The sequence below is a fragment of the Ceratotherium simum genome, chromosome 15 (assembly GCF_057802395.1).
Source record: "Ceratotherium simum simum isolate JZ-2026a chromosome 15, ASM5780239v1, whole genome shotgun sequence".
In the NCBI taxonomy this organism is placed as follows: domain Eukaryota; kingdom Metazoa; phylum Chordata; class Mammalia; order Perissodactyla; family Rhinocerotidae; genus Ceratotherium; species Ceratotherium simum.
Genome location: NC_141914.1, coordinates 21405970 through 21417901, shown reverse-complemented (window position 1 = coordinate 21417901; position 11932 = coordinate 21405970). Strand labels below are relative to the sequence as shown.

General features: G+C 56.4%; 1 protein-coding gene across 1 annotated transcript; it reads right to left on the bottom strand.

Annotated features, from left to right (window-relative positions):
- Positions 1-537: 537 nt before the first annotated feature.
- On the bottom strand, positions 538-11413 carry NR1I2 (nuclear receptor subfamily 1 group I member 2). Its single transcript, XM_004436612.3, has 8 exons — positions 11193-11413; positions 7905-8038; positions 6325-6512; positions 5143-5417; positions 3006-3148; positions 2689-2805; positions 2248-2353; positions 538-857 (listed from the first exon to the last, which is right to left on the bottom strand). The coding sequence occupies exons 1-8, from the start codon at positions 11222-11224 to the stop codon at positions 713-715; spliced, it is 1140 nt and encodes a 379-aa protein (XP_004436669.3). The 5' UTR covers positions 11225-11413; the 3' UTR covers positions 538-712.
- Between the last annotated feature and the right edge of the window lie 519 nt (positions 11414-11932).

Genomic DNA, 11932 nt, shown 5'->3' with positions numbered 1-11932 from the left:
TGAGTCAGTGTTGTATACCCCACAGCAGGTTGCTTATTATTGGCGCTTAATACCATGTTTGAATGGATACAGAGACACAGAATGAGGTGCCAGAAGGAGGGAAGAAGAGACACAGAAGGAAGTCATGAGCAGCTTCTGACATTTGATGCAGGCTTCTGGCTTCTCTCTAGAATACTCCCACAGTCATTAATGCACCTGCTGATGGACACAGGCCTGGAACTCACAGAGCAGCTCAGGACAGGAGGCTGTGGGTTGGGAATGAGTAAGAAGTGGGAGACAGGTGTACTAGAGGTAGCAGCGAAAATACCCAAGAAGCTAATGAACTTGGGTGTGGGCACAGCCCCTCTGATGGCCCAACCCCAGCCACCTTTCCCCTCTCCCACCATAACACTAAATCCCCAGACCACAGGGCTTTCTAAGGGGAGGGTGGCCTTGCCTATCAATGGGCCTGACCTATAGTGCACTCTCCATTTAAGGGTCGATGGCTTTGTTCTCCACAGACTGAGCTGGGAGCTGGGAGGACCCATGTCCCCTTCCTGAGGAATGCTAACCAGCATCCTCAGAGCTGTCGTTGTGAGTTCCCTGTGGAGGAAGGACCTGTAGCGCACTGTGGGCTCTCAGCAGTGTCCATCTGTCCCAGAGCCCCAGGAGTGGCGGCTCCAAGGGCTCTGGCTCTGGCTGCCCCACGGGGGCTCACCCAAGGGGCAGCTACTCAGCCATCTGAGATGTTGAACAGCTCCCGCATGAGCGGGGTAGCGAAGGGGTGTATGTCCTGGATGCTCAGCAGCCGCTGGGTGTGGTAGGCGTTGATGCTGCGAAGCTCAGTGAGTATAGCCATGATCTTCAGGAACAGGAACCTGCAGGCCAGTCAGAGGAAAGGTTGGGGGTGCAGCCCGCCCTTGTCCCGACCCGCCAACCCTGGGACCGCTCTGAAGTTGCACAAATTTGGAGGTTTTAATCTCAGGACATCTCAGGTCAGCCAAGAGACAAGGCTCGGTTGAATTCCTTAAGCTTCTCTTTCAGCCTGCAGATGAGAAGGGCAGAACAGCCTGGGGGACTGAGGTGTGGACCTGCACTCTCCACTCGCACCTTATCCTCTTGTACACAGAGACTTCCGTGGGAAAACCTAAGCATTGCAGGCACCAAGCGCACAGGTCAATTTGGGGGGAAATCAGTGCCTTGGTTAATGGCTGGGGGTCAAGACCGGGTGGAGTAGTCATGGGGGCAGAGGCTGCAGGCTGCAATCACTTCCTGGATATAGCCTGGGATCTAGCATCTGGGCCACACCTCATGCCTCAGTTTCCCCGTGATGCCTTCTGGCTCCATACGGGGGAGGACTGAGCAAATCAAGTCACCCCAGCATCCCAGGATGCCAAGCTCAAAAGAACAGGCCAAGTAAAGACTCGAGGTTTAGGTTCACACCAGCATACCCAGTGCTGACCTTCACCCGCCATGACCTGGGCCTGGGGGCACCAGGTCACAGGGACTGCAAGGGCCAGTGAAGGGGTGGAAGCCCCTGTCTGGCCAAGCCCTGAGCAGCCTTCCCCTTTGGGTTGTGACCAGAAAAAACTAAGGCGTTCCCTATCCCGTTTGCTGTGTTTGTCCTGGGTGGTTGTTAGTGCTGCTTAGAGTGTGGGCTGTGGGCTTGGTCCACCTGGGTCCACCTCCAGCTTCCACCTGTCTGGCTGTGGAACCCGGGGCAGTCACCCTGAGCCTCCAGTCCCTTGCGGGGTGGTAGTGGCACCCACTACGTGAGGCTGTTTTCGAGATTAAAGGCGACAATACATGTAAACTGCTTGGCACCAGGGTTGGCACTTCTCAACAGCTGTTATAGATTTATTTACTATTATCATCATGATTGTTATCTTTATCATCATTCTGGTTATTGCTGGCTATTGCTAGAAGAGCCTGTAGGAGCCTCAGGAGAGTACCCGGCTGTCCCCACCCCTTGATGACAAGAGTGTGGGGGGCTCTGGGCAGAGGAGAGCTGTGTCTCGGGGAACAGTGTCCTGTCACCTGGGTGTGGCCTCTGGGCCTCCTCAGGTTTCTCCATTGTTGGGCTGGAGCTCAGGCTGCCTGGGCAGGAGGCCTTAGGGGAGGTCACAGCACAGGCCCCAAAGTCCTGGTCATCAGAGGCTGCCCCAGGAGCACCTCCAGTCTGCTCTCCCCAAGAGGCCCAGAACAGGCAGGGTATGGAGGGCAGGGCGGCCAAGGGACCCCCTCGCACTCTCCATGCTTGCTGCTCACCGGTGGGCGGGCTGGGGCCGGTTGCACTCGATGTAGACCTTCAAGGTGATGGCGAATCGCTCCTGCAGCTGGTCCACCACCTTGCGCTGCACCACGCCGGGGCGGTCTGGTGGGGAAGCGAAGGCAGTGTGGTGCCAGCAAGGCCGTGGGGGTAAAGACAAGCTCGGTGCCCCCCAGAGAGGGCAAATGGCCAGCTAACCACCATCCAGAACCGGAGACACCCAGGCAGGGAAGTGAGGGAGCACTAGGAAGGCTGTGCCTCACCCCACTGGCCTGAAGAAAAGCCAGCTAGAGGCCCCATCCCGCCTGTGCAGTGAGTGGGGGGCAAGCCCATAGGTTGGGACCTTCCCCGCGGCACAGAGGAGGGGCTGCTGCCCCCTGCAGCTACGGCTGAGGGGGTGAGCAAGCCTGGGGAGCCAGGTGGGACAGGCGGGGCCTCACCTGGGGAGAAGAGGGAGATGGCCTGCATCAGCACGTACTCCTCCTTGTGCAACTGCAGCTTCTTCAGCATGTAGTGGAATTTCAGCAGGGGCTCCAGGAGAAGCTGCTGGAAGCTACCTGTGGGTGGGGGGAGGGGGGAGGGGCAAACTTCTCAGGATCTGACCCAAGACCCAGATTTCCCTTACCAAGTTCTGTTTTCCCATCGCCCAATCTTCTGCCCTACGATCCCAGGACCCGCATATCCTGGCACGGCCCCTCTCCTCCCTCCACGGTGTGTTCCCCTCCCTCTGCCAGGGCAGGCAGGGGCTCTCAGGCACCTGCAGGGTCTTCCAGGCAGTAGGACAGCCGGCCACACTCCCAGGTCCCGGTCTCTGCGTTGAACACTGTGTTGAATCTCAGTTGGCACAGCTCAAAGGTGGCCCCCTTCAGCAGGGAGATCTGGTCCTCAATGGGCAAGTCCCTGGAGTGAGGACGGGAGGGGATGCCAGCTTCCTGGGAAGCCACCACAGGCCAGCACCTACTCCCATAGTCCAGAAATTGGGGGTGTTGGGGGGAGGGGAGGGTGGGCTCCTACCCCTGAGGATTCCTGCAGTTGCTTTCCGATTGCCTCCAATCTCTCCCCTCACAATCCAGCCAAGCAGATAACTCCTCCCTTCCACCTTCCTCTAGTCTCCTGCTACCTTCAGGGACTCTCCACTGCCAACGTAGCTTGGCATCCAGGGTCCTTACAGCCTGGTCCCATCTCCTCCAACTCCCTGCACAGCTGCTGACCCACAGCCAATGCCTTGGCTCCTGGTCCCTCGCCTCATACTTTCTGCCTCAGTTTCCCCACTTGGAATGATTGCCCCTTAACTCCATTTAAGTAAATCCTGCTAGCCCTTCAGGCCAAGCTGTCTTTGTGCCTCCTAGAAGTCTTTCCGGAATGCAGGTGCCCCTCCTTTGGCACAAGTTCCATGCAGCGGGGATATTTGCTTCCTGCTGTCTATTTGGATTCGATATTCCTACTGTTTCTCTCCAGGCAGCCTGGATGCCTTGAGCCCCACCCCCAGCACTGAGCACAGGCCCAGCCACAGTGGCTGCCTCTGATATTCATGGTTAGATTGACACCCCTCCCAACCCGAGAGGGGCCCCAACTCCCCATTGAAGGAGCCCGGGCGAGAGGTCGTTCTTGGCTGGCTCTGGACCAGGCCCTCTGCCCGGCTTTGCTCTCCTCAGGAATTCTGTCCCTTGTTTTTCCTCACACCCCACCCTTCTTTTAGATCCATGATGCCGAGCAACAAAGGCCATGAAACTGCTCTTCTTCTGTGTCTCCCCAGGGCCTGGCTCAGCACCTGGCAGGTGGCCGGCTCTGAGCTCCACACTCTGTGCTTCCGGAGCTGGCCTCTCTGATCAGCTGTGACCCTGTGCAAGTCCCTCCACCTTACTGAAGCTCAGTTTTCTATCTGTAGAATGAAGGTGATAATAACCCCTACCTCTTGGGGTGGTTGTGCTCAAAACTGTGGTCACAAGAAACAGCGAGTGCCCTCCACCCTGGTGTTAAATTGTGGGTCATCGGATGTCAGCGGGGATCCACCAAGGTCCACGTGTGTAAGGAGGCCTCTGTGCCTGCTCCCTTGACCTAATTTGCCACAATCTGAACCCCACTCCAGCCTGTGGCCACCCTCATCCCATTAAGTAAGCGCTGTGCGTCACCCACAGGGTCACAGGGGAGCCTGTGGGCTCCTGGAATATGACCTGCCCTCTGCTGCTGATGGAATCAGGGGCTCCTTGTGTAAGGCCAGGTGGCCGACCCCAGGAAAGATAAGCCCAGTGCCACCTCCAGCCTTGACAGACCACATCTCATGAGGCTGTGGTGGCCACCACGCCAGGAGGGTCCAGGGCTGCTCGCTAACCAGTTGCTCTCGGTTGTTGCCTCCACGCCCAGCTCTGAGGAGTGCCGACCCTTTGGTTCTCAGGACCACCCATCCTCCTCAGGCCTTCCCAGCCTTCTCTTGGCAGCAGACTGCCAGAGAGCCAGCGTCTGTTCCTGCCTCTCTCCTTCTCCCTCTGGACTTCCTTCTCTTTCCTTCCCACTCCTTCTGTGCTCTGGAACTTCTGATTGCTGCCCTTTTGGGGTGAATCAGGGAGAGGAATTCCTATCTGAATGGCCACCAAGTATGTGCTGGATGCTCTGCAGATGTTGTCTTGTATGACAGCCCTGCAAGGTAGGCATTATTAGCTCCCATCCAGCAGGTGGGGAGGCTGAGACACAATTAGGTTAAATGGCAGGCCCACAATCACAAAGCGAATGAGCCCTACAGCGAGGGCTCCATTCCCCAATAGCGCCAGGTGCCTCCGGGGACAGGGATAAGGGAGGGTCTTTTGGCACCAACATCCCCCAAATTCAGACCCTTTGAATCTGCTGGCCATTTCCCGCTCCTTTCCACACCCATCCACCCAGCCCCCGTATCCTACCTGAAGTGGGAGATGACTTTGGCAAAGTTGATGATGCCTTTGAACATGTAGGTGGACATGTCAGCCATGTGGGGCAGCAGGGAAAAGATCTCTTTCCCGCTGCTCTCGGCTGGGGGTTTGTAGTTCCAGATGCTGCCGTCCTCCCCCCGCAGCTGCAGAGAGAACTTCACTGGGTACAGATCTTTCCTGATCTGTCTCCACTTGGCAGCTTTTTCCCCTGATGGAGACTGCAAATACTCTGGAAACTCATGGCCACCGCTAAGCATCTCAGGCAGCTGGGAGATGAGCCCGGGAGATAAGAGAAGAGAGAAAGACGGCACGTATTCTCCCAAACACGTTCTCATACAAGCCCCCGACGGGCACCCACAGCCACAGCTGCAGCCTGAGAGGATGCACGACTGCAGGCGCGTGTGCACACCGGCCCCCCCCACACACACACACACAGAGAGCACTTGTTTCTTCTCTCTGGTCTTCTCGCATCAGGTGGTGCACTTTCTGGATCTGTGAAATACTGGTCCTTTACACCCCTGCCTGGTCAGAGATGGGTTTGCTCCCTGCCCCAGTGGAAGGTGAGGGGAGGCCTCCACCATCCGTGTGTCCCAAGCATCCCTGACCTTGGGCTCAGGAGACTCAGAGAGAAGGATCTGGAGCTACAGATGGAAAGAACAGACGGCGCCTCTGGGCTAACTGGTTCTCTGGGCTGGGCAGGTCACCTGAGACACCCGTGAGCACCAGAGGAGGAGGCACTGGGTCAGACGTGGTTAACATTGCTGAGGTCACTAACCGTTCTTAGATCAGTAAAACCAGTTCACAAAAGTCACACCCCCAGCAGGTCCTGACCCTGTCCTCATAAAGCCCTGAATGCCAGCAGCCCTGGGGCACCTCAGCTTTCCCTCCCTTTATCGCTCAGACCAATTTCTCCTGCTGTGGAGGGAGAAAGCAGACAGTCTCAGACCTGAGTGTGCAGCAAAATCACCTGGGGGTCTTGTCACAACGCAGACCCCTAGGCCCCACCCCAAGTTTCTGATTCAGGAGGTCTGGGGTGACCTGAGAACCTGCATTTCTACAAGTTCCCAGGTATTGCTGCCGCTGGTCCAGGGAGCACACTTGGAGAACCCCCGGAGTGAGATTGGGGTTTCAAGGAGCTGGCACAGGAGCTGAGCCAGCTCTAAAGCCTCATACCCGGAAATTCTTGAAATGGGAGAAGGTGGTGTCAAAGGTTTTCTTCTGAGCATCCATCAGCTCCCTGATCATCATCTGCTGCTCTTCTGTCAGACCCTTGGCTCCGGGGGGCTGAGTCCCGATCCGTTCCCTCTTCTTCCTCCTGATCAAAGCCCGCCTCTGCTCCACAGCCGCGTCGGACATGATCACTGCAGGGACAGCCAGGAGCAAGCTCGGTCACCTGCCAGAAGCTCGGCCCCTCTTAACCCCCTCCAGGCAGCGGTAGGGAGAGGGCTGCTGACGAGAACCAGCCCTTTTCCAGACTTGAGAGGTCTGTGGGCTCCTCTGGAGAAACACTTGGGCAAGGACGGAGGGATGAGGTGTGGCTGGTGTGCTGCCCGAGGCTGTGGGGTTTGTAACAACTTTGTGGAACAGTGGGGAGAGTGGGGGCTTCCGAACCAAAAGGCGCTGGGTTTGAGTGACGGCTTTGCTGCTCTCTAGCGGCAAGACCTTGACAAGCTCTGTCACCTCTCTTGCCTTCAGTTTCCTTCCTGGTTATCTGGAGTGACAGTGCTCACCTCACACTGCTGTTACAATGAGACACTGCATGGAAAGTGCCTAATACGGCTCCTGGTACATAATGGCTGTTGAGTAAATGCACCTAATATTGCTCTTTTCTGGAGGATCAGACACCAACAAGACTCCTCAGAGTCCCCCAAGGCCCCCCGGCTCTCCAAGACCCCGGAAGCTGGGGCTACTGCTTAGCAAGAAATACCAACTCTGGCCACTTCCTATGTGGCCTGGAGCCTTAGGGTCTTCCATGGATTTCTGGAGCCCACTTGTGTGTGCAGAGCAAAGCTGTGGGGAACTTTGCGGGAGAGAGCAGGGACGGCCAGTGAGGGCCTCACTCGCAGCTGGTCTGTGGGAGGCTCTCTGCCCACATGCCCAGGGAACTTGGCTCCTGAAAGAGGCCGCCCACTGCCTAGGGTCACTCTGTGATCGATGGAGATAAATATGCACTGGAAGCTTCCAGCCTTTTCCCCATCAGTCTCAGAGTGACCTGGGGGCACAATTATACCAAAGCTTGACAGGTAGAATGAGAGCACTCCATGTCACCTGTCTGCAAACAGTTCCTCTGGAAGACACCAGGTCTGGGGTAGTGGGTGGGCACTAGCCGCTGGAAGGTTGGGGGTCATGTCACACCATGTGTCTCCAGCTTCCCTCCCTCAAATTGACCTTCCCCAATTTGGTTAAAACATTTATGAAGGGGACAAAAAGAATCCCGTTAAGAGCCACTGAGGGGAGAGAGGGGCACGACACTGGCCAGAGATAAGCGCACCTCCCAGAGCAGAGACTAAAGTGCCCTCCACGTCTCCAGTGCCCACAGGATGGGGCCATGGTGTTGTGGGCGGCTGAGCTGTTGCCCACAGGTCACAGCCGACCCATGCGCCTGCGCACATGTGGACACTCGCAGTGCAGGTCTGCACGCATGCCCATCACATCCCCACCGTCCATTCCTGCTCAGCCTGGGCACGCCCGTATCAGGTCATAGTGCCTATGCACGCCCCCCACACCCGCCCGTGGCACATCCCGCTGCTCACTCTCCTTCTTCATGCCGCTCTCCAGGCACTTGCGCAAGCGGCAGGCCTGGCATTGTCGCCGGGTCTTCTGGGTGATCTCGCAGGTGCCCTTCCGGAAGGGGCACCGCAGCCGGGTATTGCGTTTCATGGCCCTCCTGGGGGAGAACAAAGAGCGGAAGGTAGGCTGCAGGGGACACGCCTGGCTCCCTGAGCCAGGGGCTCCAGGCCACACCGCTCTCTCTCTCCCTGTCCCCTCCCCACACTGGGGACACTAGTCACACCCTCTGTGGGCCCTGCCTTTGCCTCTGAGTTGGGTGGGGCTCGCAGGAGAGCGACAGGGGGGCCCCCCTAGAGGAGTCTCTGGAGGAGGGAGAGCTGGGAGGAAACGGTTCCTGCGACATTCCCACTGTGCTTTTGACAGGCACCGGCTGCCCGTGCCATTTTCAGGGTGCTTCAGCACCAGGCCCAGCCCCAGTGCCTGTTCCTCCCCTCTCACCTCCTCGCCCTTGTCACCGGGCACCCCAGGAGGACCTGCGCCATGTTTCCATGCAGGTGGCCTCTTCCTGGATTTCTCCTTCTTGGAAGAGAGAGCCAGAGGAAGCCTGGCCCCAGGAATGTAGGAAACATAAGAAGCACCCTCCCCTCCCCAGCCTCCATCCTAGATGGGGGGCCAGGGGCAGCTGGAGGTGGGGGTCAACTATGGGGAAGCTTTCCACCTCACTGGATAACAGCTTCCCTGTTGGAGAAGCAGATTCTCCTGACTGACCTAGGGGAGCCAAGAGGTTCAGAGCCCTGTGACAGTGGAGTATGCGGGCCCTGCAGCCACACGGCCTGGCACAGCTGCCCCAGGTAGGGAGACACTGGGGTCAATGCCTTTTAGAGGCCCCAGCACAACCACCCTCTCCCCACTGCCCAGGCATCCTGAACTTCCCACAGAAGACCCAATCAGTGCGGCCCTAAAGTTATTTCCCCCTTTTCACAGCTGAATGGAAAGAAGCCAATTCTTCCTCAGCTCTGGCCTCTGGTTCTGGTCCCGCAGTGTGGAAAATGAGGAACGACAGGTGTGGCTGCAGAGTGGGCCCTGGGGGCTGAACCCGGAGGTTGAGCTGTGCTCCTGATGACCGACCCGCAGGCTTGAGCACAGAGGCCTGATGCCTGAGGCCCGGGGCGAGTGACCAGCCCAGGGGGCATGTTCTTCACTGGCGCCACCCCCTCCCCTGCCAAACCCTGATCTTCCTTGAGAGTCCACCCAGAATGGTAAAGGGGGTTGCTCACGCTCATGAACAATGTGCTATGGATCAGATGCAGGGCTGGATGTTGTGCAGAGCTTTGCAAATCCAGTTCTCACACTCTATGGAATCCATCACGTCATCTGTCTGATGCAGAGGAGGAAACTGAGTCTTTGAGAAGATGGATTGCTATCCCTCCAGGTAGAGGACAAGCTGAAATCTGAAGCCAGGTCCGCGATACCAAAATCTCAGCTCTTACCACTACAATATTCTGCCTCGCTCTGGGAGTCCCAGGGCAGCACCTGAGTGGAGGGAGGCGAGCAGAGGACCCCACACCCCAAGGCAGTCTACACGGATGCTGCCGGCAGAATCCAGATCTGGCTCAGATGTCCGCCTCCTCCGTGTGGCCATGTTGGCATACGCCCAGCTCAAGAATATGTCTGGTGCTCTTGCTAGCGACCAGTTCAGGAGTAGGCTGGGGCCCAGTTTGAGCCAATGTGAGGTGAGGGTCTTCTGGGGGGGTTTCCTTGTTCTTAGAGAGAGGAGGAGGTGGGCCTTTCTTTTTTTTTTTTTTTTTTTTTTTTTTTTAAAGATTTTATTTATTCAGTTTTTTCCCCCCAAAGCCCCAGTAGATAGTTGTATGTCACAGGTTCACATCCTTCTAGTTGCCGTACGTGGGACTCGGCCTCACGTTGGCCGGAGAAGTGGTGCCTCGGGGCGCTCCCGGGGTCCGAACCCGGGCCGCCAGCATCAGAGCGCGCGCACTTAACCGCTAAGCCACGGAGCCGGTGGAGGTGGGCCTTTCTGATGCTTGGCTGAGCATTGTGGTTGCTGCCCGTGGCCCCTGCGTGATGCTGCCCCAAGGGCAGCAGGCTGAGATCAGAGCTCTCACATAGGATGGCAGAAGAGAAAAATGAAAAGAACTGAGCTGCTGAACTCACCAACCCTGAAGCCTTCAGACTTCTAGAAATGAGAGGTAACATGTTTTCCTTATTGTTGAACCACTTTGAGTGGAGTGTTCTGCTGCTGAAGGCAGCCTGACATAGGGGCTGTGTCAAGCCTCTGCTAGAACCCACCAACATGGGCGTTCATTTCTCTCTGGAACACAGCCACCTCTGGACCCGCCCTAGGACAACCCAACCCCATGGTACCCGAGAACTGCTCAAGCCTGACCACGTAAGCGAAGCTGGAGTGTCTGGGGGCACACTGAGCTGCTGCAGTCCCTCCCTGGGCTGATCCCAGCCTGGACGTCCTCCTGTGGGTTCTAGTCCCCCACCCAGCTGACCAGTGGCCCATCTTTGGTGGGATTACAGGGTGGGCCTTGGCTCTAGGGTTTGTTTCCATCTGAATGTCCAGCCACCAGGAAGAACTCCGCAGAGGCCAAGCCAGGCTGGCTGTCCTGAAATGCATGAGGGTCCCAAGCGTGGCCCCTGATGGGAGCTGCTCTCTCACACCAGGCCCTCCCGAGGGCAGACTGAGAACCTTTCTCACACAGTCGTTTCTCTACTCCCCTCCTTTCCTGGTCGGCTTCCCTTCCTCTTGGTCAGAGCCCTGCATTGAGCTTTGTTCTTTCTCTTTCTTCAGCTGACTACGTGAGCCTTCTGTCCCGCCTGCCTTGCTGTGAGCTGGGACCTTTTAGTCCTTAATTTTTGGGACCTCTCTGTCTGTTTCTAGGTGAGCTTGTCTTGTTGTCGTCTTCATTTACTTTATGCCATTCTTTACTGAACGACCACTCCAGAAGACTGATCTGAACACTTGCATTTAGGATTTTCAAATTCTTTCCTCTTTTACTGACTGATTTGCTATTTTACTCAAGAATACATAGAGAAACAAATGGGTATCTTAATGGAAAGGGACCTTTCCAGGGTAGGGGGAAGACAGAAGATGAAGGAGCCTCTGAGAGACAAATGACTCTCCTGAGAGCCATTTGGATGGGCCACCAGCCCCCACTCTGAACCTGGGAAACAGGTCAAGCTGAGGCCCTGAGATGGTACCCATTGGGCCAATGGCAGAACCTTAGTTAGATGTGACCAGGTGTGTCAGAGGTGGCAGGTGGGTAAAGGTTGACAGGTAACTGTACCTGAAAAAGCCCTTGCATCCTTCACATGTCATGACATTGAAGTGATAACCAGTGGCCTTGTCCCCACATACACGGCAGATTTGGGGAACCCCATCTCTCTCATGGGCATTGATGGCGGGCTTTCTAGGAGTGGAGTCTGCTTCTTCGTAGCGCACAACGTCAGCATGGTTCCAGCTTTCTTCAGATCTCACCTCCAGCTTTGCTGCTGGGCCTCTTGGACTAGAATTGAAAAAACCACAGGAATGAGAGGGCTGGGAAGGGATGTGCAGGGGCATCCCTCACTGTGTGTCACTCTCATTTGTTTCCGTGGACCCAAGAGCTGCCTCTTGTGGAAGAAATGGGGATGGAGTCGGAGTTGTTCTAAAGAGAGATGTAACCATGACATTTTGTATACAATAATACGGCCCTAGAATAAGATACATGAACAGGAACATGGGAGAGAGAAGGGTGAGAGGAAGACATGAGAAGGAAAAAGAAAATGCTATATCTGGGTTGGCTCATAGAAGTCATACTTGAATGGACTAAGATCCAGAGGCCATGAGCTGGTCAAAGGCCTGAAGACAGAAGGCCTGAACAGGGAGCAGCCCAGGGGACAGGACACTTGTTCAAGATGGTTTCTGGGATTGGGGAAATCTATGGGGGGTGGCCCTCAGGTATGTTGTGGCCCAGGCTCCCAGACAGAGCTGGAAAGGCTGGGCAGAAAGAGGGTTTCAACTGAATAACCAAGCAGGTGGGGAGAA

Coding starts and splice junctions, on each gene's coding strand:
- NR1I2 (XM_004436612.3), bottom strand. CDS start 11,224: ATGACATGTGAAGGATGCAAGGGCTTTTTCAG. Junction 3,149..5,142: donor AAAGTCATCTCCCACTTCAG/GTAGGATACGGG, acceptor TCCTCACTCCAG/GGACTTGCCCATTGAGGACC. Junction 858..2,247: donor CGGCCCCAGCCCGCCCACCG/GTGAGCAGCAAG, acceptor ACTGGCCTGCAG/GTTCCTGTTCCTGAAGATCA.